The 24035-nt window shown below is 41.7% G+C and overlaps 1 protein-coding gene across 1 annotated transcript; it reads left to right on the top strand.

Annotated features, from left to right (window-relative positions):
* The first annotated feature begins 1153 nt into the window (after positions 1-1153).
* On the top strand, positions 1154-22228 carry LOC138612634 (protein inscuteable homolog). The gene is made up of 11 exons (XM_069685998.1): positions 1154-1513; positions 2263-2315; positions 2404-2527; positions 2887-3000; positions 9184-9309; positions 14030-14201; positions 14653-14831; positions 15056-15122; positions 16761-16916; positions 18245-18321; positions 21272-22228. Exons 1-11 carry the CDS (start codon positions 1154-1156, stop codon positions 21398-21400), a joined length of 1557 nt encoding a protein of 518 aa, XP_069542099.1. The 3' UTR covers positions 21401-22228.
* Positions 22229-24035: the final 1807 nt, after the last annotated feature.

Here is a 24035-nt window from a genome sequence, read left to right as displayed (position 1 = left end):
GCTCAGTGCAGGGTGTTGTTAAAGCCGCTTTCTCGCTGAGGGAAAATGTGGAAACTGGCAGTAATCTGTGCATAATTAACCTCGAGTACACATCATTGATTTTAGGAATACGGCTGTGTTTTAGCGTTTACTTTACAGCGGCTGTTTTATTGCCTGGCATAGATTAAATGTGACTTTAGAGAGGGTGAGAGAGGGTTTGATTTGCATGTATAAAGGCCCTAATGATGATTCTAGCAGGACTTCAGACTGCAGACAGAGAATTTTTGAGCAGAGAGATTAATTTTATTCTGATATTAAATTAACAACAAATCTCACTCAGATTAATTATTTTATAGCTGACTCTTTTCTTATCCCACAAGTTAACCATTACATCTGTTATGTTTCAAATTTAGTACTAAGCTAAGCTAAGCTAAGCAGCTGCTTTTCCGCTCTCTGCAAGTGTTGCGAGTAAACAGTAATCTACTATGGCTGAACAAACAAAGAAAAGATGGATGACTACAGATACAACTTCAACAAGAAGTGAAAATCCAAAGAAGAAGAAACAAACTCGACGCTCAGATGAAGCAAACAGTCTGAAAAGGAAAGCGACCGTCAGCCAGGAAAATCAAGAGTTACAACCGGAGCCAACCGTGGACGCCACACATGCAGCACTGTCTGGATATCTGGGAACTGTGCTCCCACAATTACCGTTTATCGCCAGTGGGTGGTGCTCAAGAGCACGAAACTGAAATCCTCAAGATTGTATCTTTAACACTCAAAACCTTTGGAAGCAGTGGGTCCTTGACTAAAGATAGCAGCCTTCTCACTTTGACTGAGCGTCTTCCATGATACCCAACTGTAACATATGTTTATTTTCTGTCAGCAAATAAATTAAATAGCAGAAAACAGATTTTTTTTCTGCATACACCAGTGAGTATAGATGAATGAGCTCTGATTATGTGGCTCAAAATGATGTCAGGTGGCACAGAGATAACTAAATACACAGTAACATGTACTGTACCGCATAGCTACGGTGGCTGACAAGGGCAATCTTGCTGCAACTGCTCAAAAGTCCAAAATACATGCAACAGACCTTCTGCTTTAAACACAATTTCCAAAGTGAATAACTCTGCTTTGCTTTCTTTTCTGTGCTTGAATCTCCCACAGTACCCGCATGCAGTCTCTCCAGGTGGACTCGGTCCAGCGCTGGATGGAGGACCTCCGCCACATGACGGAGGTGGAGTGTATGTGCGTCCTCCAGGCCAAACCCATCGGGGTGGAGGAGGACGCCCAGCAGGGAGAGCTGATTGTGGCCTCAGGGGTCGGTGCAGGCGACCACGTGGCGAGGAACAACCTGCAGACGCTCCTCCGCCGGGCGCTGGTGGTCAGCACGGAGCTCGGCAAGATGTTCCAGCGGCTGGAGAAAGGTCGCTGGCAGAGGGTGCACAGCACGGCCGTGAGGGCCAACTGCCATGTGCGCTCACTGGTGCACGAGTACAGCGCTGCCCGGAGTACTCCACCCGAGATGCAGAAGGTGACATGTGAAGCCTTATAAGCTTTTAAAACATCAAAGATACAAAGTAGGAATACGAAGGAGGATGTGACCTTAAGTTTCAAAAAAGACTCCCTGATTAAAGTATAATTTTCATGCTTTTTCATGCTGTGATGAAAAAAGTCTAACTTTAGAATCAGACCCATTTATATTACGCTCGGCCTCATCAGTGTGAAGATAGAACCTCTGAGAGCCATGACGTAGATGTGCTGTCACTGCTAATTAAACTTTAATTATCTAAACTTTTACCGAAAAAAAACTTGATTTCGCTCTTTACATTCATGCAGTTAAAACGCTGCAGTTACATTTCCTCCATCAAAATATGTCTGTTATCCTTCTTGTTCACTTTCACATTCAATTGGCCTTTACCTGTACTTATTCTTTAAACCCCAAATGTCAAAAATAAAGAGATACCTGCAGATTTGATCCCAAAGTGATCAACTTCTTGCAGATAAATAATCAGAAAGGATGTTTTCAAAGGGACAGTGAAAGCACCATAAGTTCATGACAAGAGGACGCAAACTTTTAAGTCTGAAACCAGTGTCGCTCTTTGAATCAAAATAGATCAGATTTTTGTTTGAAAATACTACTAATGTTTCTTTCAAAATATATTAATAATCAAGTTGTCATACCTATTAAATATGCTGTGACATAAAGCTCCACATCACACCTGGACACATTTATAGTTGATGAGTGCACCAGTTTAATTTGTTCTTTTGGTTTCGTTGCAGTATGAGAAATCTCTGCTGGAGAAATGCATGGAGCTCACCAACATCACAGAGAGGTATAACTAACTGAGCAGACACTCGTAATACATGATTGTTAAAGAAGGTATAAGTGGACTGAAATGCAAAATGTCCGTTCCCCCACAGGTGCCTTCACACTGACGACGAGTTCTTCCTGAAGTCCATGAGAGAGGCCATCCACGAGATCCTCACAGACGTCAGCGACTCCTTCAGCAACATGATTGACATGGCTTTGGCCAACGAGATCAGGGTACGTAACCACATCACAACCCTCCACTCTTGAAATACACCCTGCATCATCCGCCTGCATTTCTATTTGTGGTCCTCCACATGCGTTTCATCATATGTGGTGTCTATTTGAACACATGTTACACACATGTGAAGAGTAATAACAAGTGAAGGTCCGTGCGTACAGAAAGAAGAGAAAAAATGTAACAAAGAAAGTGTGCAACTGTTGTTCATTGACATCTGTATTGGAGCACTTTGAGTTTTTCTTTCTCTCTGCACACATTAAATCACAAGACGCTCAAATAAAACCATTTAAAAAACAACCAATCAAAGGTCGAAGCTACTTTCACCACACATTCAAAGTGTCCCTCTTTCCTGCAGGTCTTGATCAAACAGATCGAGTCATCGGACAACGTTCACACCATCGGCAGTGCCATCAGCAACCTGCTGTCCCTCACCCAGGACGGACCTCAGCTCTGCAGCATCATTGCCAAGGTACTGTGCTCACAGTAATGGAGATTAATCTAAAGAAAGCTAAAGCCAACATGCATCGTAATGCATGTGTCTGAGATGAAGCCGTCTCCTGTGACGCATTTCATCATGCACAAACCTGCCGTGGCAGAGATCCTGACGTCAGTGACGAGTCAGCAGCGTCACGTTTTTTATTCTCATGATTCTCCCACCCGGTCTTTGGCAGAGGCAGCTTCCTTTGATATCACATCTCCACCCCGTCCGTCTTTTAGACACTCCCCTGTTATGAGCCGCTCCGCCTTTTGCAGCCGACCTGCAGCTATCTCTTTACACCGCCTCTAAAAAGCTCTTTGACTGTGAGATAAGACCGGACGGAGCAGACAGAAAGTCTCAGTGCCACATTAGTTAGCCGACTGCTTCCAGGATGCTCTTGATAAGACTCTTCCTGATGGCCCACACACACACATGCACACAATTCCTTTGCTGCCAGATTGTCAGATCAATAGTGTCAGCTCCCATTAAGAGTGAGCATTGATCACAAGCGCAGGTTGCATCTTTACCTTTCAATCCGCTCCACCTTATTTAACTCTCTCTGTAGCGCCGTCAGCCGATCCCTCAGGAGGCGTCTGAATCAACCTGCCAATGGCTGCTAATGAATACCCAATACAAAACATCCTCCACCTGTTATCTGAATTAATTAGCTCGCACCAGTGTGTCCGTCACACTCTCACACACACACCCTGTACAGTAGTGTGTATCATCAGGGCCTTCACTCATTGTCACTTTCCACAGCTTCACAATTAGCCGTTTAAATATAAGGTAGTAAACAAGACATGTCCGCCTCTCCTTCTCTTTCACAGTGTTGCTGCTGACATGTGATGTTTAGAGTGATGTGACATGTATAGGGAGGAGAGGGGAGGTGCGTTAAACGTGTAGTAATGAAGATGAATCGTTGAACCCTCACAAGGCATAAAAAGACTTGAAGGTTTAATCCTGTTGCTTTTACCCTGAAGGAGGAACTGAACAATGTGAACTCTTTAATGGATACCAGAGAGTTTAAGGCGTTGGCAGCTCCTTCTGGGAAGTTAGAGCATTGTGTGATAATTAGATATTAACTTGTCACTTACATCCGTCTAACTTCCATCATTTGTTGCTAACACATTAGCATCCGTGGCAAAGAGGGTGTTAGCTCATTAAGTTTTCTGTCTCTTGGTTTTGTAGAAGAATTAAAAAGTAATGAACTGATAATGGAAGTTAAACTAATAAAGTTGTTATTAAATTAGAAGGGCGCTGGGAGTGCAGACCTCTGCCAAGGCCAGTGGTCCAGTATGCAAATCTACAAGCTCCATAACTAAATCTCGATATATAAGTTGGATCTGTTATTACTGCTTGTTTGTGAGTTGGAAAGCATGACCTCTTTTACAACAAACAAAAAGACATTAAACATTTTGACCGATTAGAACATAAAAATAAAAGTAGCTGTAGTAATAGTAACTCTCTTTCATCTCTGTTTTGGTCTCCACCAGCTTCAGAGGGAAATATCTCCCATGCTTAATGCGTTACTGTGTTCACCAGCTAGTCGCAAAATGTGTCTGCCGGCAGCCTGGTGGTAGCACGCTGCAGGTTAGCACACACTTTTTAGCACTGAGGGAAACTGCTGAGTCACATGCACTGCACTCCTCAAAGTTTCCTGACATTGTCCGTGTGGGCAGCATGTGTGAGCGCAAACGGCCGAATATTTCACCCCGACTTTATGCAGACTTTTTCCTGCCAGCCCCTCGTAAAATGTCCGCAAGGCTCAGGGCGAGCTGATGTGTGAACGCAGCAGGTAACAGTCAGGAACATTCACCGTGAGCGTGTGGGCTGGATGATGACATTTATATCGTGCAACCGCAGGGAAACCAGAAGAGCGATGACAAAGATGTCTGCAGACTGGAGCTTCTGGCTGTGAGTGCACGTGTGCACGTGTGTGAAAAGGGCTTATGATTGCCGATTTAGATGGTCTCTGTGTTAGATTAATTATTATAAAGTCGTCCAGTTTATCTTCTGATTTGGCTGTGAGATCTGACAGACCACCTGTCGGCCCCTGACCAATCACAGCTTGTTGTCTTTCAGAGTCTGTTTGACGTTTGAAGGAGCCGTTTTGGAGAAGCAGAACGTAAACAAACATCTTAATGTGTATTCTGGTATATACAGCTCATTTTACTAACAAGTATACGTTTGAAATACATAAAAAATGTCTAGAGCAGCTTTAAATAAACGTAATAAAATAGATTCTAACCAACTTTGGAAAGCAACAAAGAGAATCTTTTCAGAACTTTCTAAGGGAGCTAAATAAATCATATACTTTTAAAAGGTGCATTTAATTGTTTAATTTGTTTGCATATATTAAATGAAATGTATGCATGACAAATAAAACAAAATATCTACCAAAAGACGCGTACGTTCGGCCCGTGGAAGTGAACAAAATCGGTGCGTGACACCTCTCACCTCGTCTCCATTATGACTCATTTTTTAAAACACACCCGGCGTTATATTCTGCTCATGTGCCTCACATTGTATGTGTGGTTTATAATATTAACAAATGTGTGTGGGTTATACTTTAAAAAGGTTGTGGCTGCTTAAAGCACTTTGAAGTAATGGAGAATCAGACATGATCGTGACTGATTTGTCGTGGCTGAATGAACTGCAAACGTCTGGTCCACTGAGCAGGTCAGAACTCATCGTACAAGTGTCTGCTTTGATTTGTTTACCCACTCATAATGACAAAATAAAAACTTGTTCTTTAAGCCACCAAACAAGCAGGGCGAATCATGCTTTCAGTCGTTTTCACCTGATTTGAACGTCTTAGGACTTTAGGAGGAAGCAGAAGCTCATATAACTGACGGTGTTTAATACCGAGCCGTGCGCCGCTTCATAAATCAAACAGCTGCTGAAATATTAGAGAGCAACTGCGTGATGATGTACGCGAGTTTGCTGTCTCGCTGTTTACCTTCCTGTCATGATGGATACTGATCTGAGTGTGTCCGTGCTGGCAGGCTCCTCCTGTGCGTGTGAGTGTGTGTGTCCTTGTGCTTCTAACACTGAAGGGACTGCAGGGTGCGAGAGCATGACGTGGCAATGTCTCAGGCCTGGTTAGAGGCATCAGAAACATGTAGAGACACTGTGCGACAGATGAAGATGTCCAAGTGATGTCTGAAAAAGGCAAAAGGAAAGCGATCATCTCCGTCTGTAATTCTCTAGTTGGAAGAAAATCCAAAGGAAGTGTTTTTATTTGTCTAACAAGCGTCGTTGAACTCATTGAGGTCCTTGAGAGATTGGATAGAATTTAACCATCAGCCGTTTTGTTTGCAAATTAACAAGCCAACCGCCTGCAGCCTCTCACAACTCAAGAAGTAGAAGAGAGCAGAGCAGTGAGTTCAGATCAGAAAACTGTGAGATGGAAAGAAATTACACGCTGCGTAGGCCTTTACAAATGGCTAGAGAGGTATTTTTAGTCAAGTAGTCAAGTTTCACATGATTGTGTTTATGCAGCAAGTACTGAAATGCATGAGCGTGAGGATAAATGCATTCTGTGGGCTTCATTGCAGGAATGAGGATGAAGTCAGTGGAAACAACAGAACTGCAACTTGTTTGACGGGGAAGGGAATAAAAACCACCGACAAGCCCGCCGATGTGTGAAAGGGAAAAGCAAAATAGAGTCTGTAAGGAGGAAACAAACAGATAAAGACTGCCTGGTAGTCAGGCTGGAGGACTTGCTTTTCCACTTACTCATCTCGTATTTAGAGTGGAGTTAAGATCAAATTAGTTCACATCTTAAAAAAGACACGAGTCTGAAAGAGAAAAATGTCCACACAGTATCCATTTTATTTCTACTTTATTGAACTTTAAAGAACTGTAACTTTATCAGGTATGTCAAGGCTGAGTACTTCAAGCTAAATGCTAAGTTGGGCATGCTAACATGCTCACAATGACGATGCTAAAATGCTGATGTTTAGTTTAAAAGTTTGCTATTTTCTTACTGTCTTAGTTTAGCATATCCCCAAGCTAACATTTAGTAATTAGCACTAAATACAAAGTAGGTTGCTAGTCAAATTCCATATGTTTACATAGATGCTAGTGTAGCTAGTTTATCCATAACCACATAAATTAAGTACCTGAAACACCATGGTGAAGTAAAAACAGCCATCCAAGAATAGGAGTTGAAAAGGCCGTTATTTTCTAGAAACATAACAGAGTCAACAGTCATGCTAGCAGCTCATTGAAGCGTCTAGGCTTAGTACTTTGAGCTAAATGCTAAGTTAAGCATGCTAACATGCTCACAATGACAATGCTAGCATGCTGATGTTAGGTAATTTAAAAGTTTGCCATGTTCTTACTATCTTAGTTTCTTACATCTGGTAGCACTGAAGTAGGCTACAGCTAAGGCTAATGCTAGCTCACAGGCATTCTTGATTAACTACATAAAGGTTGTTGAGGTATTCTAAACTGGAGCAAAATGATGGAGAGAAAGACACGTCATCCATCGGCCAGGCCGCTAGTAAGCAAACAAATCAATAAAACATGAAGAAAAAAAAGTATGCAGTAGTTTTCCATTTTGATTAATTCTGCCAAAATTCTGCCAAACACTTTTCCCCATAACATTACGGTAATAACAAGAAGCCACTAGTGTAAAAATTTAAAATGTAGACGTCATGGTTATGTTTTGCTTCCTGGTTGTGTTATTGACAGTTTCCCTTGAACTCTTTGATGTCTCTGAGCTGTGTTTGTCGAACTTTTAAATTTTTAATCTCACAAATTATGAATAAATAATGTAAAGAACTGAAGCTCAAAAGTAAATGAAACTATTCAGAGATTTCCACAGACTCCTTTTTAAGATGATTTCTGAAAGCTAAAGCAACATTCGCGTCACAGAACTACAACAGGATCAGCAGCCTCTTCGTCAGCAGCCTGCAGGCCTCTCCGGACTTTTCAAAAGGTTTACTGAAAACTGTCTGTCAGTGTTCGCACTTCTTCCAGGTACGGTGGAGCAATATTGCGTAGGCAGCGAGCGGGGAGGAGCGGTCAGGCTGGAGGGCAGGATGATTATTCACTCCAAGCCCCTGCAGCATGGCCTTTACAGCATATGAGACATGCCAGCCCAGTATAATGGCCTTATTAGGATAATGGTCGGTAGTTACAGGCTTCGTCTTCCTCCAGGTAATTCTACCTATCTGCACGCTGAATAGGATTCAATACCTGCAAGTGTTTTTAGTCAGCGGGGCGCTTTAGCGTAGACACGGAGCCAGTACAGGAGCTATTTCTGTTTGTTTACACCTCCGCATAATCTCACAGAAAATGCTCGGCTATTATTGTAAATCATCTTTTTTTCTGCTCTGTGTTTTCCATTCATGAAATATGTATATTTGGGCTGTTTGTCTCTGACGTGATGGATTGTGTGAGCAATTTGATGGGTTCTGTGGTTGGCAGGCTCGCCGAGTAAAGCCGGCCAAATCCATCGGTCATTCGGGGTCTGCTGGACTCTCTAAAAGCAGCGCGCTGCTGTTGGCTTCGCTCTGCCGGACCTTTTGGCTCCCACAGCACAAGTCCAGCAAGGAGCATTTTGATCCGTCATTTTGCACAATCATGTATGCTTCAGGACAAAAGCTTGTTGTGACGTGTGGAGTGTAATTCAGTGGTATGAAGCCTAACATCAGGTCTGTGAAAGTACCAAAATAGTTCACAAAAAGTTTTGTTTGCAGATCTAACCACAGTTTGTCCTCTGTTATGATGCTGAAAAAAAACAGTCCTCATATGAGAGACAACTTTTTGTACCTCTTAATAACACAGCAGACTCTTATTTCACTGGTTGGTGGTTAACTGTATAAAAACAATATCACACTCGAGGTCCTGATGTGGCCTGCAACCTCGTGCCTACGACCAAATCACAGCCGTGATGATATTCAGTCACTCGCTTTCATGTGATATTGCTTACATATATAAATATGCAGCCTTGTCCCTTTATAAATGATGCTCTTATATTATTGGCCTTGTAGAAATACTAAATTAAATCACCTTATGTATCCAGTTCTTCTTCTTCTCTTTGGAGTAAAAGCGAATCAAGTCATAATTCTTTCCATAACAAAAAAATGACATCCACTTAAATAAATGTATCAATTTAGAGTCACAAATAAATACATTTTTAATACAGTTTGTGTTCCTCCCCAGGAAGGAGCTGTGGTGGCCTTGTTTAAGATCTGCAGACAGGACCGCTTCAGAGAGCTCTACGCTCACGCTCTGAGGACGGTGGCCTCCATCTGCTGCGTGGAGGAGGGCATCAACCAACTGGACAAGGTACACCTCCCTCTCTCTGAAATAAAGACACAGACATCAATGTGTTTTGTCTGTGAAGCATTTGTACAAATACATACCGAAGTCCAGATGTGTGTTAGTTGTTTAATAAAGGAAAATCTTTGTTTTTATTTCAGTAGAAATGGCTCATAAACACTCGATTTTCCCGTAATAGTAAAACTGATTCAGAAAGAGAGAGAGAGAGAGAGAGAGAGAAAGTGATGACATTAATCGTAAGTAGTAGAAGTTCTTCCAGTAAGGCTCCCTGCAGTCCACACACACTGTGTTCACTCGCAGCTGAAGCTGCGGCTCAGGCAGCAGCAGCAGATAGTCTGTCTACTGTTGGACACATTCAGCCGTGCTCTCACTTCTCATGTTATGACTGGGAGACTAGTTTATTTTCACTGGTGAATACGTGCCAACAATGGCAGCAGGAGGAGGAGGAGCGGCTGCACAGAGAGAAAGTGTGTGATCATGGATTTAAGGGATCAGCAGTTAAAAGAAAGAAAGGGATTTGTTTCTTTACCCGGCAATGAAATCATCTTTTAATTCTAAATATGTATACATTAGTATACAAAAATCCCTGAAACATGACACTATCTTGTTAAACTGTGATACACAAAGATGAGTCATGATTTACAGACATGAGATCATTATATAAGACTGGCAGGTCAAACATACAGTGACCCCTCCCTGCGCGTGTGTGTGTGTCGGGGAGAAACAGGGAGAGAGGAAGCTAACGATACCTCCTTCTTTGTTTGTTCTGTCGAGAATTCAACACAAAATAAACAGACGCACCTGTGTCAAGCGGCCGTTTACAGAGACAGATACAACCCGAATTGGGCGAATAATGATGCCACAGCGGCGTCTGTGTTCGCGTACAGAGCAGCTGGGACGGCGTGAATCATCCAAGTGTGAAAACTCTGTAACGGGAACCAAAGTCCGCCCCAGATTAGCAGCGTCGTCCCGGGAGAGGAGCTGTCAGGCTCCGCTCACCGGCGACCGCTCAGGCTTAAGAAACACACCTGTCACTGCTGGAGCTGATTGAGAAAAGAGGCCGGTACGCATCTGTGCTGCTCATTGGTGGATACACTTAATACCGCTTAGTTTTATCCCCAACTGGAACATTATGTAATCGTAACACGGTGAATGGGAAGAGTATTGATCAGGAACAGGCAGGAAAAAAACCTCCACATTTCATCAGACTAAAGTTTAACTTTGAGTTCATAGACTGAATGAGAGTGTTTGCCTGCTGGAAAGATGGTCGTTTTATAAATCTGTGCTTACGGCAATCTAAAAAACTAACATGTAATTTGACCAACACTAATAAACTGTGGTGTTCCCTTTGATTTAAAGGTACAACACCTACAAAAACCAGAATGCACTGGGTCCTTTGCCTTCCAAGGCCACTCCCACAACGAGACAGGCTTCTCCAACTCCGACTTTTGTTACGTTTAACTTAAATAGCACCATCTGGTAACAACCTGGGATAGTCTACAGCGGTGTGTCATCCTTAGAAGGACGTGTTCCACAAAGGATGAGTCATTCGTAGCCTGCGTAGACGCTAAGGCCGAACTGAAAAGAGACGTCCAGTTTGCGTCACCAGCTGTTCCCGCCCTTAACCCTGCGTCACCAAACGTGGCTTCTGACGCCTAGCAACAGGTAGCTAGCGGGCTAACTAGCAATCACAACTAAAGTCACATAACATAATTTATTTTAAGGCCGCTTTGGCTATTGGTAAAAGCAGGACGCATTTGTTAGCCGCATCTGAAGGAGCCTTCGAAATGGGACAGCCTTCGACATGCTGCGGCCTTCAAATGCATCCTTCAAAGGATGCAGCCCCTGAATTGGGACACAACCTATGTGCTAAGCTAGGCTTTTCCCTGTTTCTTTTTGAAATCCAAAAGTTTGTCTCAAGCACTCTCCTGTCCTCCTTGGCCTGAGTGAAATTTGTGGCAGCACAGCGACTCCAACTCTGTTTCCTTTGGTGCAGGTTGACTTCAGATGTCCCACCAGTTGTCCCTGGCACAGGGTCGTTCTTTGCAGCTATCTCGACCAGCTGGCACGACTTTATTCTCTGCTATGGTCACCTCTTCGTCCTCTTTATGCTGTAATTCCCTTGCGCTGTTTTCAAAGTTTCACCTTAAGTCCGATGCTAGCATTATAGTATAAAAATCTTAAATATCTACACTAACATCGACTACCAGTGGTTGTTTTGGACAGTGCCAAGACTGGTTTAGAGTAGAACTAGTGTCTTCTAACTTCAAATGAAATAAAAAGCAACATACTAAAAATAGGTCTCATTAACTCAGCTCTCAGTTGGATAGGGAATGTCGTGCTGCTCAGATTCAGCTCTGATGTCGTCAGTGATGTCGGCTGGATCACTTTCATCCTACATCGCTGATGACGCTGAATCCATGTAGCAACATGTTCCCCCTGTCCATCACTCTCTTTTATCTCTCTCTTTTTCTGCGTTTTATTTATCCAATCCATTTAGGATGAGATCGGTCCTGATGGTTAGGAAGGCGGTGCAATGATGAAAAGCAAAAATAATTATTTACCTCAAATGTATTAAAGTTAAAGTAACAATCTAGGTAATAAAAAGAGAGAGATATTTGGGTTAAAATGTGTTTTAAATGTTTATCCGTTTAAATGGTCCATTACACTCACAGTGAGAACTGCGTCCATAGCAACAGTTAACGCTGCCTTCTTAAAAAGAGCTAAGCTAGCTGTTTTTACTAACATTAAATGGAAACATTTGGGCCCGCAGGAATCAGCTCAGCACCTGATGGAGGTTTTATGTCTCGTCACCGTCAGAGTCTGTTCACCTTTTCTTTTCCATTCACCGTCTTTAAACACCCCCGTATCCCGTACTGTGTTCTGTTTAATGTTTACTTCCTGTGCCGTCTTCAGTTTTTTTTAGCGCTCTCTGTCTAAGCCTTCAGTTTTTGCATCGTTTATCCTTTATTGCTTTCTCTCCGCTGTTTTCGTCTCTTTTCTTTTTTCCCAAACAGACCGACGTCAAATTAACCGGATACTTTTGGTCGATTGATATGATTACAGTTAGTCCTCCGGATTGTGCGATCAGAGCCAAATCCCTAGCAACGGTCTGTTCTTCATAGCAACGGTCTGCTATTGAGAAATAGTAACCAATTAGAATCAAATGTTCAACACAGTTTTTTTAGTGATCAAATCACCCCAAGGAACCTTAACAAGGAAAGAAAGGATTTATAGGATAAAAACTACAGCCTTAACTAATAACACCTTTAGATTAAGTGCATAGTCACTGCCTCTGAAAGTATCCAGGTTGTTTCAGGATTTTAAATGCTACACTGACTCAACAAATAGAAATTGACACTGAATATTTCACCATATTTAAGCTTCTCACTTGCTCTAATTCTAACTTCCTGTGAATAGGCATCAGAAACTTTGTTATTACTCTTAAAAATGCAGAAAAGTTGCCTGGCATCGGCCCTGAGAATAAACTGAATGAGAAACATCCGGTAAATGAGGAGTTGGGGAATATCCTATTTTAGGGAGGAGGAGGAGGAGGAGGTGCAGGTAGGGACAGGAGGGGGGAAGTGGAGAGTGGATTGTTCCACGTCAGTGGGTCGCGCTGGCACACTGCTGCTGACGTCCACAGAGACAAAAATAGGGAATCGCCCTGCGAAGCTGAGCGCTGATGCTCGTCAGCAGATAAGACTGACAGGTGTGGCTGCCTGAGAGCTGACGGCTCGCCTCACTCTGACGCCTCGCTTCTAAACTTTGTTTTAGGAGGGTTTTGGTGGATGATGAATGAGCTTCAAAAACAGTCATTTGCTCTTTTTTTCTTAATGAGAGCAATAATGATTCTGACTGAAGAGTGTAAAGGAAAATCACACATCTGACACCAAGTTTGTTGTGGATTTTTTTGTAATTTAAAAAAGTAACTGCCTAAAAGAAACTAAAACATTTCTGATGAGTTTTTCACAGGGACCTATGAAGGAGCCCATAACCACCTCTCTAGATAAAGACTATGAATTTGAACTGATAGTATGATTATTTGTGTATGCTGATTTTTAACATCTGTGAAACTCCTGCCGACACACGCAGAGTCACAACCAGCAGCTTTAGTAAAGTCATGATGAACTGTGCAACACTGCCCCCAAGTGGATAAAGATCTGCTCTACATTATATCATTTCCCAAGGCCTCTTTATATAGGCCTCTGATATACAAACACACACAAGAAAACACAAACATGAGACAAATACACCCTCACGCCCCTGACTGAGCTCTCTTCAAACAGAAGCCCTCCTGCTCTTCTAAAAGTCTGAGCTCCTCTCTAAACCCGGTGATGCACTCACTCTGGGTCCATGCCAGCGGGAAGAGTTTCCAGGCGGCACATTCACCTCGGAGGTGGCCATTAAATTTGAGTGCTGTGTTTTAATTGTGATGGCTTTACGGGCAGAGCTGCGAGTTCCAGCCAAGCTGACACCATGGACACTTAACCGTCCGTCTGGATGGTAGGAGATGCTGCGGTTGTCTTGTCAGCCCTGCAGTGTCCAGAGAAAGTTTAGTCCAGCAGTCAGACCTCAGTGAAGGAGATTTGTACCTCTCTCAATTTGGTCATCAAAATAAAATCTGACCTGAGTCCTGAGGTTCTTACTTCTGGAACTTTTTGAGTAGTTTGGTGCATGTAACACAGATAAACAGTTCATATACTGATGTGTTTGTAATGTGTAGGTGGATGGGATCCTGTGCCTGGCGGACATCCTGACTGATGAGAGCAGCGTGGAAGCAGCGAGGGCGGAGGCAGCGGCGGTCGTGGCTCAGATCACCTCCCCTCACCACACGTCCACTCAGCACCTCGCCAGCTTCCTGGAGAGCATGCACGACATCGTCACCGCGCTCATCAGTGAGTGGACAGGACACTGATAATATTACCCTGACCTTTGACCTTTAGTAGGCCTGAACAACGAGGATTCAGATTTAAACAGTGCATTGGTTAGTGCTGTAGCCTCACAGCTAGAAGGCTCCTGGTTTGAATCCAGGTTTGGACGTAGGGGGAGTTTTCATGTTCTCCCTGTGCATGCGTTCCCTCCAGGTACTCCGGCTTCCTCCCAAAGTCCAAAGACATGCTCGTTAGGTTAATTGATGATTCTAAAATTGCCCATAGGTGTGAGTGTGAGCATGAAAGGTTATCTCTATGTGTCAGCCCTGTGATCGACTAGCGATCAGTCCAGATGTAACCCCGCCTCTTGCCCGATGACAGCTGGGATAGGCTCCAGCACCCCACGACCCTGAACAGGATAAGCAGAATAGATAATGGATGGATGTACTTAGTGAGTGATGTCTTTCTCTCTCAGAGTTGTGCGAGAGCGCCTCCTGTGGTGAAGTTTTCCTCCTGGCGTCTGCAGCTTTGGCCAACATCACCTTCTTCGACAGCATGGCCTGTGAGATTCTGCTGCAGCTCAACGCCATCCAGATCCTGCTGCAGGCCTGCAGAGACCGCCAGAGAGTCGACACTCCCTACTCCAAAGACCAGGTACGCATGTGGTTTATACAACACAAAATAGAAAACAGGAAAAAAAACACCAGATTTAAAAGTTAACATTGAAAATGTACATGGTTAACCCTGATTTACAAGCTGTTCTGTTGAAACCAGCAGAAGGTTGTGATCATGCAGAGCAGCTGAGACTGTGAACATGACATGCGTCAAACAAAGCTTTCATCATGTATTTTTTTTAATCACTGTTGCTTTAATCTCAGGTGGTGACGATCCTGGCAAACCTCTCAGTCTTAGAGCAGTGTGCTTCTGAAGTCCTGCAAGAACAAGGTAAGCTATTTTTCACTTATAATCTGTTTTTCTTTTTTATTAAATATAATGTTGTTTAAGTTAGTAATGTTTCTTTGTTTCACACAACAAAACACATGAAAATAAAATAAACTCACATGAGGGAGTGGTAGTTCAAAAACAACACATTATGAAAAAGTGCAGAATTTTTATCATAAAAAAAACAAATGTAAGGGAGCAACAGTATTTGCTGTACATAACTGTATGACCAAAAATGTCTTTTAGTGGTGATTACCAGTCTTGTGACCAAGTCAAGTCGAGTCTTTAGTTAAGGGAAGTCAAGTTTGGAGTCAAGTCACTTTTTTTATATAACCTGTTCAAAAAGTCTGACAGTGAATTGTATCTGTATTATCTTGGCACAGACGCAGCCATGATGATGGTCTGCTCTGAGACCGTATTGAGTAGTAACAAGTATGACTGATGAGGCTTCTATTTGGGGGCTTTGATGTTGCGTGTTGCCATAGCGAGGAGTTTGTCATCCAATCATGGCAATCACATACGGGGAGCTTTGTGAGTCGTCCAATCGGGATTGTTTGCGCTGCGTACATACTTGATAGTCAGACAGAAACTTGACAACATTGAATTTTATATTTAACAGATAACATTCAAACGTATGAACACACGCAAGTCATCCGAGTCATCATGCCTCAAGTTGAGTCTCAAGTCATTTATTTTTTGTCAAGTCACAAGTCATCAAAACAGTGACTCAAGTCGACTCAAGTCCAAGTCACCAAGTCTCAGGTCCATATCTCTGGTGATTACTGTTCCAAATGTGATGTTTTGGCAGTGATACAATGACACAGAGGAATTCATACAATTAGCATTTTCACTCTACAAGATTATAGGTTTAGCTTTATTTCATGCGTAAAACTACTATTGGATGAGTAAAATACACCAGCAGGTACTGACCTTATCACTGACACCCTTACTCTGATGTACAAAAAAGAAAACTGTGCAATCCTTCTTTATTCCTCAAGATGGCAGCATCAGATAAAATCTGTGACGCAGCCTGGACGAGCTTAAATAAAAGCAACAACTACGGGGAGCAAATATGTAACGCATGTTAATGTTCTGTTTTAATCACATTTCTTATTCTTCAATTTGTAGTTTCTGCTCTGACATTTGAGTCCACCTAGAAATTACATCCTGTTTTGATGTTTCCATGTCTTGGCCAATGAGTTTTTCCAAATATTGTGCTTAGTGATTATTTACATTATAAAATTATTCCTTTATAATCTGCACAATACATTTCAAAGTCAGTCTTTTTTCCTGCAATTGTCCTCAATCAGTGAACCTGAGCACTTGTGTAGACTAGAACAAATCTGAATGTATAACCACCTGAAGGCCTGCGTGACTGCTATTTTTATCTCTCTTAATCCTTTCTCACAGTGATGTGTTTCATGTCTGTTTTTTTCTATTTCACCTGAGCACTTTACATCTTTATTTCTACCTTTCTGTTTCCTGTCTTCATTTTTACACTAGTTTTTATTCTATTTTTAAATTTAGACGCTTCTTTTTGTCTGTGCTGTTTGTATCTCTGTTCCTGTTTTATCCATCCTCAGACCTTTGATTCTTTGGTTTCTTGGCTGGCTTATTAATACTAAATATGATGTCTTTTAGGAATAGAGCGCCTGCTGCTCCTGCTGGGAGAAAAGCCATCCTCTACCAGTCCATCAGAGGGCGCTGCCTGCGAGCGTGTACAGCAGAAAGCTGCTGTCACACTGGCCCGTCTGAGCAGAGACCCTGATGTGGCCCAAACAGCCATTCAGCTAAAAGGTAGTGCTGAATTAAAATTTAATTACAACACTGTTACACTTTTTTTCCTTCATGATGTAGTACTATTGACAGGTGCAGAACAATGAGAGAATTAAAGTCTTGAAATCTTTTTGTTTTTGGATTAGAGGAGTGAGGGGTTAGCCAACGCTAATAAACATGTACTAGCTTGGTTTGCTGGTGCATCAGTGATTTAAGGTTACTTTGATGTATCTGTTGGTATTAAAAAATTTGGCTTGTAATAAAACAGGCTTTAAAGAAAATGAACTTAGGGAAATATACAAATTGAACATTATGCTTTATGGAAGGAGACTTAAACTAGCGATTGGGACCATTAACTTTAAGTATGATGTTAGTGGAGGTAAAAAATCCAGTGAGAAGAAGATAAATTTTCTCATAGACTTCTATACAATCAGATTTCTTTTTGCATTCTTTTTTTAGTGGACCAGCTGATGAACAAGGGATCAAAAGAAAACGGTGTGAACGGCAGCACAGAATAAATATTTTAAATGAGAACAATTGTAGTCAACTCAAGTTTATTTTGACTGAGGCAGCTTGTGGCACCACAGACAGCAAAGGGCTCCTTAACACAATACCCTCTGTTCTGTTTTTGTCACTATTTACCATTATGTATTGAAGAACCCTAAGGTAATTATTGAATCTGATGGTTATTTTATGGTTTACCTGACTCTGATAAACTTTGAGGTAAAACAAATTTTGGGTCCATTAAGACGTATGAGTAAGAATACCATGAACAAAGAATTGGACAAAGGAAAATTAATGTAGGTACACAATTATCTTTTAGAAATTCTGAGAATCTTTCAATTGAAATAAATCTTAAATGATTTGGCCTACAGGAAGGTTAGTTTATTTCTAAGTATAATTACAATAAAGCTGGGCCTCAAATTGAGCCTTGAGGTACTCCGTTTGTAATTAAAAACAGAAAGACAAAACAATTGTTAATAAAATAATAAAGTTTCAATATCTATCAACTTTAAGGACAGAAGCAGTGTTTTAGATGATAAGACATCACTGGACAGAAAAAAACAATTCAAATGTACTTTATGTCCATCCCCCAGCAGACCTCGTCGTCTCATGGGAAGCAGCCCTCCATGAATGCTTTATGAAACCACATAATTTGATTGACTGGGTGGAAATTAACATATTTTATATATAAAAAAATAGATGTGATAGCAATTCTGAAATAAATCTATATAAAACACACTGAGTTGCTTCCCACACACAACCGCTCAGTACTACTGTTTATGGTAAATATCAGTGTCTAATAATGATACAAGCTTATGACTGATTCTGTTCTTTGCTTTCTTCAGCTGTTCCTCGTCTTATCGAACTGTGTCGCTCCCCTACTGAGAGAAATAACAGCGACTCAGTGCTGGTCGCTTGCCTGGTAGGTTTAAAGTGTGTGTGTGTGTGTGTGCAGAACCTTAGACACGTGTAAATGACTCCATGTCCTGAATACAAATATGTCATTCAAAGATTCAAACAGCCTATTTCAGTCATGCCCCCTGAAACACTATACATTCACAGCTGGGCTTGCGTTATGCTACACACTCTTTATATCACAAACCTGCACATGTAACATCAGTGCACCAGAGGACTGTCTAATTTAATGACATCCACAGGGCAATATCTGAAAAATGAAAATGTATCACAACCTCAGTGTCTTCAAGCTATGTTGAGATAGCTGACCGGTGCACATCATCTCAAACGTTGCATGATTAAATATGTACATCTCATGCATAATATCCCTGCGCGTTTTTTATCACTCTCATTCTGATCATGATTATTAAGACCAGTTCTTAGGGCCGATGAGGGGATTTGAGGCGTTATAATGGTCAGGAGGAGCTTAATTGGGCTGCCTCGCTGCACCGAGAAAAGCCCCCGTCTGCACTGTAACCACACGTGTCAGTCTATTCAAATTAATGTGATTCTATTTTATCCTTTTAGCCGAGGGTTAAGTAGAGCATTTGTAGGTGTTGATTTTTAACTTCAAAGGACGCTGAGCTTTCACAGATCCTTTCACAGATCATTTTTAATCTTAAATGTTAATGTTGGAGGCTCTCCTGGCTGAAGAGGTTTGAGATGTCACACGTATTAATTAAGATACTCACAAAAATATCTGTGTGTAATTGAAACAGCTCCCGGTGTGTTAGACCTGAATTAAGTACAGTATCACCTACAGCTTCCCCCTAATAGAGGAACAAACAGTCAATGAAAAGAGTCTGAGCAGACCAAGTTTTCATTTGGTTAGTAGTCAGAAAAGAGAAATGCACTCAATAAAGCACCTGCTTTACTCAACAGCTGTGTCTCACTTCAGGGGCTGCATCCTTTTGAAGGACGCAATTGAAGGCGTCACAGCGACGCGTCGAAGGCTGTCCCGTTTCGAAGGCTCCTTCAGATGCAGACGACAAATGCGTTCTCCTTTTCCCGGGCCACGAAAGATCCATCGGGTGCATCCCGAGATCCATTGCGCGCCAATTAAACGAGATGGCGGACTCTCAAATGGTCGAGGAATACACTTTTAAATGTTAAAGTTTTGGTTTCAACTCAATCAAATAGCAGCGATACAAAGAATAAAGAAAGGGGCCTCGAAATAAATTATTTTTAAAATAATAGGTTGTTATGTGACGTTGTTTATGATTGCTAGTTAGCCCGCTAGCTACCTGTTGCTAGGTGACAGGAGCTGCGTTTGGTGACAGAAGGTTAAGTGAAATCCTCTTTAGACCAGACCGTCTCATTTCAGTTTGTCTTTAGCGGTCTACGCAGGCTGTGAATGACTCTTCTTTCGTAGAGCGCGTCCTTCGAAGCCGCCGCATTGAGACAAAGCTACACTCTCACAACCATTCTACACTACTTAGCTAGTTAGCAGCTATGAGCTATGTCAAAGCCTATTTAATGAGCCTCAAAAATCAGCAGTCTTCCTACTATGGTTTGGAGGACTTAAGTGATTAGGGGCGAGGCTGTTATATTTCTAAATAACTGAATTCTCCTTGCTGGTTTTTCTGACATATTCAGAGTTCTGTTAGAGAACTCATGCTACGACCTCATCACTTCTTGCAGATTTGTTTTCACTTGCAGAAATTTGAGGTGTGATGAGATCTTATCTTAAGCCCCCATAGCCGGAGCCTGCAGGTGGATGCTGGGGTGGTGGTGTGGTTGAAAGTATGAGCGCAGTACTGGTGCAGGTCAGAGGTGGCAATGACAGACAGAGGAAGAGACCGGAAATCTTATATCTTAAATAGAGCAGAGGAAATGTTTGTCAGGTGACTGTGGAGAATGACGCAGGTCAAATGTGAAATCAGATTGACTCAGTTTAGGTCTGATGTTTATGTTGCTCTCTGTTAGCGTCGGCTTTGGCTGCGAGTGTATTTTCGGCATGTTGTTATACAGTATGCCTTTCCCCATAACTTGAGTCCCGTGTGGTTTTGTTCTTCGCGCTATGAGATCTCGTGGCCAAATCTCGTGCAATTTGAAGCCCAGTTTGTTTAATCAAAACCATGAGCCAGATGTACAGACGGAAGATCTGAGATGGAAAAAAAGTTAATAATCTGTCTAATTCATAACATTGTTAATATTGTGTTGACTGCTGTGTGTTTCTCATGTTAAATAAAAAGTACATGATGTAACTTCTTCAGGGTCAATTCTTATTGTATACATAAAGAATGTGATAATGCACCAGGTTAGAGGTGCAGTGATATTGTAAGTGAAATACCCCAAACACAAATCGAATTGGGACCCTGTGAATCGGAATCGAATCGAATTGAGAAATCCTTATTGATACGCCCTACGTTGCTCCATTCATTAACGTAACCATTTTTGATATTAGATTTTGTATTTCTTTGTAAAAGAGCCCAGTTTTAACTATGTTACTAATAATTGAAGGAGCTTTTTGGATTAGAAGTGTCAGGTCTTCAAGAACTTAACGAAGTGCAGTTGCCTTTTGGATTAAGCTTCGAGTTACTTAAAGCATTCTTTCCCTCAAAATATACATCAAGATACTTAAATCAATACTGAAACTGTGCTAGAATTAACCTCTGACTAATGTTTTAAACTTTCGAACACTTGTTGACTGTAAAAATCTTTAGTCAGTTGCAGCACAAGAAGGTAAAGTATGCTGCTGTTTTTTTAAACCGGGGTTAAATGTGCACCGATACACTTCCTCCCAGTCGTCTGCATGTGTGAGAACATTTACATGACTTCAATGTCTTTGATTTGTCATCACGGCATCATCTTGATATGTCATAATGCATATGTGTGTTTTTTTTCGATCCATGAACATGCATATTAATATAAATGTGTGTGATCTTGTGTTTGTGTGTGTGTGTGTGTGTCTCCAGGCTGCCTTGAGGAGGCTGGCAGCAGGGTGTCCAGACAGCATCGAGGCAGCCGACCACCAGCAGCTGATCAAACCGCGGCTAGTCGACTCTTTCCTGCTGTGCTCCAACATGGAGGAAAGCTTTGTATGACGGCCTGCACACCGAATACTGAGAGCTGAGAGCTGAACTCGTGTACAAGACCCTGCAACTTTACTGTTTCAAGAAACACGGGGGACTTATGAAACAGTTTCACTCCAAAATATCGCATCTATTTCAAGAGTTGAGTTTTGGTTTGTCCTGGGAGGATGCTGTCTGGATTTCGCACTGGACATCAAGCGTTTGGACGGATGGAAGGACATAAGTTTGTAAATGTACATAAATGTTTTCGCCTTGTGTAAGTCAGTGCTCGCATTAGATGCAGTGAATGTCGACAGTCTCCTAGAAAGAAGTGTATTTTATTCATGTGGGAATTCATTTCAGTAATAATATCAGTGATTTTTTGTACAATAGGTGCTACTTTTGAAAATGAAAGTAGAACCTGTTCTGAAACACTTTATATGCTTCCACTGTGCAATGTTTTTTTTGTTGTCTGAATATATTGTATCAAAAGCATTTCGGCTCCTTCACACAGCAGATAATACAGCAACATGTCCCTGACACTGATGATCCTCTGAAGTATTCAGTGCCGAAATACCAAGATTTTTGTCTGCTAAATTCTTCTCAACTTTTTTATTGTTAAAAAAGAATTAATATTGAATGTTTTTAATCAGCAGCCACTTTATTTGAAAAAACATGTACAACTAAATTATGAACGTTAGTGTTGAGGCATATGGCAAAGTGACGTTTTTGTCCTGTATATGGTTATATATATATGGTTTATAGTATGTGATGTTGAGTTATCCTTTGGAATGTTTTAATCTCAAAAATTCATATTTGCCACTGGAAAATGAATCTATAAAAAAATTTGAATATAGAAATGCTTTTTATTTAAAGAGAATTACCCTTATTGTATGCCATGCATGGAATAAAGGCAATCATCTATCGATGTATGCTTTATTTTACATGAAGTAAAACCACTGCAACAGCACGAAGAACATGAGGAACTGATAAGAACACAGAGTTGACGGTGAAAAATGTTCAATCAGCCATGAAAGTAAAATCAAAAGTGCAGGTCAAAAGAAGAAGCAGCCTTTGTAGACTGATCCTGAAAATGTGACAACAGCTGTGTCTCAATTCAGGGGCTGCATCCTTCGGAGGTCGCGGTCTACGAAGGCTGTGTCATTCGTAGCCTGCGTAGACTGAACTGAAATGAGACGGTCTGGTCTACGGAGGATTTCCTGTTTGCATCACCGGCTGTTCCCGCCCTTAACCTTCGCAAAGCACCGCTCTGGTTTCCTAGCAACAGGTAGCTAGTGGGCTAGGTAGCTAGCATAACTAACGTCACGTAACGTAACCTATTATTTTAAAGATAATTTAAAGTATAAAGGCCCCTTTCATGTTTTAATATTTCTATCTCTAGCTATTCAATTGAGGTGAAACCAAAAAACATTCAAAGTCGAGCTGAAACGGTATCTAGCTTCCGTATGGTGACGTATTTCTGAGTGAAACAGGACGTGCAGGCGGGACATATCATTAGAGGGATTTGATTTGATCGTTGAGAAGTGGGCGTAGACAGACGTTCTCCACAGCACAGTAGCTAGCTAACTGACCGAGCGTTCTTGGCGCTCTGCGGCTAAATGTTGCAGATTGATTGGTTGAAATTGTTTGGTGCTAACTTGCGTAAGCACGCGTGAGATTTAGTTTTACCGGAAGAAAAAATGATCGGATTTTGATATGAGAATACGAAGAAATGGATTTTCTGTATTTCTTTTGGTCAAATAGATGCACAATATTACCGGGGATGTGATCTAAAAGGATTAAAATTACATTTTTCATTTCACCTCGACTTTAAAGTGTATTCCCCGGCCGTATAAGAGCCCGCCATCTCGTTTGAATTGGTAAATAAATCTCGGGATACGTTGGGCCAAGAAGGATACACCTGATGGATCCTTCGTGGACCAGCCAAAAGAAGGCGAATTTGACGGACGCATCTGAAGGAGCCTTTAAAAATGGGACAGCCTTCAACGCATCACTGTGACGCAATCAGCCTTTGAATTGAACCACAGCTAATGTGAATCTAAAAAGAAAGCCACGCCCCTAATTGGTCATAACCATCACCCTGAATATTTAAATATGTAAGTAATATAAATAGTCCTACCCTTTTGTTTCAGGCTGTAAACGTATTCATTTCTGCTTCACAGCACATTTTAAAATGGGGCCTAATTGGGATTGACTCGCTTTTGGAGCCAGCCTCTAGTGGCCTCTGGAGGAACTGCAGTTTTTGGCACTTACATGTTGGCTTCATTTCTCAGCCTTGGAAATTTCTGCTTTGGTTATACAGGCAACTCACCTCTTCTTCCTATTCTCTGATGGACCAACCACTCCTGGGTGATTGTGTTACATGCTACAGCTCTTTTGATGTTTTACTCATGACAACATTCTTACTACTGAACTTACTACTGCTCTTTCACCATTGCACTGACATTTGACGTTTATTTAACTGAAATTCTTCGACATAATTTGAATGCAGTCAGCGTCCATGCAGGTTCCTTGTTGCCCCCCTTCCTCCAGCCATCTCAGAGGAACTGAGCTCACATATTCTGTCTGGTAACAAATGCAGGCACAGGGATGAGAAAGGCCTTTGGATGGAGCTCACAGACACAGACAGAGGCTAAGAGAATAAGAG

Source organism: Semicossyphus pulcher, unplaced genomic scaffold, assembly GCF_022749685.1.
Source record: "Semicossyphus pulcher isolate SPU_LCO1_2020_fin unplaced genomic scaffold, fSemPul1.0.p SCAF_8, whole genome shotgun sequence".
Classification (NCBI taxonomy): Eukaryota; Metazoa; Chordata; class Actinopteri; order Labriformes; family Labridae; genus Semicossyphus; species Semicossyphus pulcher.
Note: the sequence above shows the minus strand (reverse complement) of the source record. Positions and strands in the feature narration are given on the sequence as shown.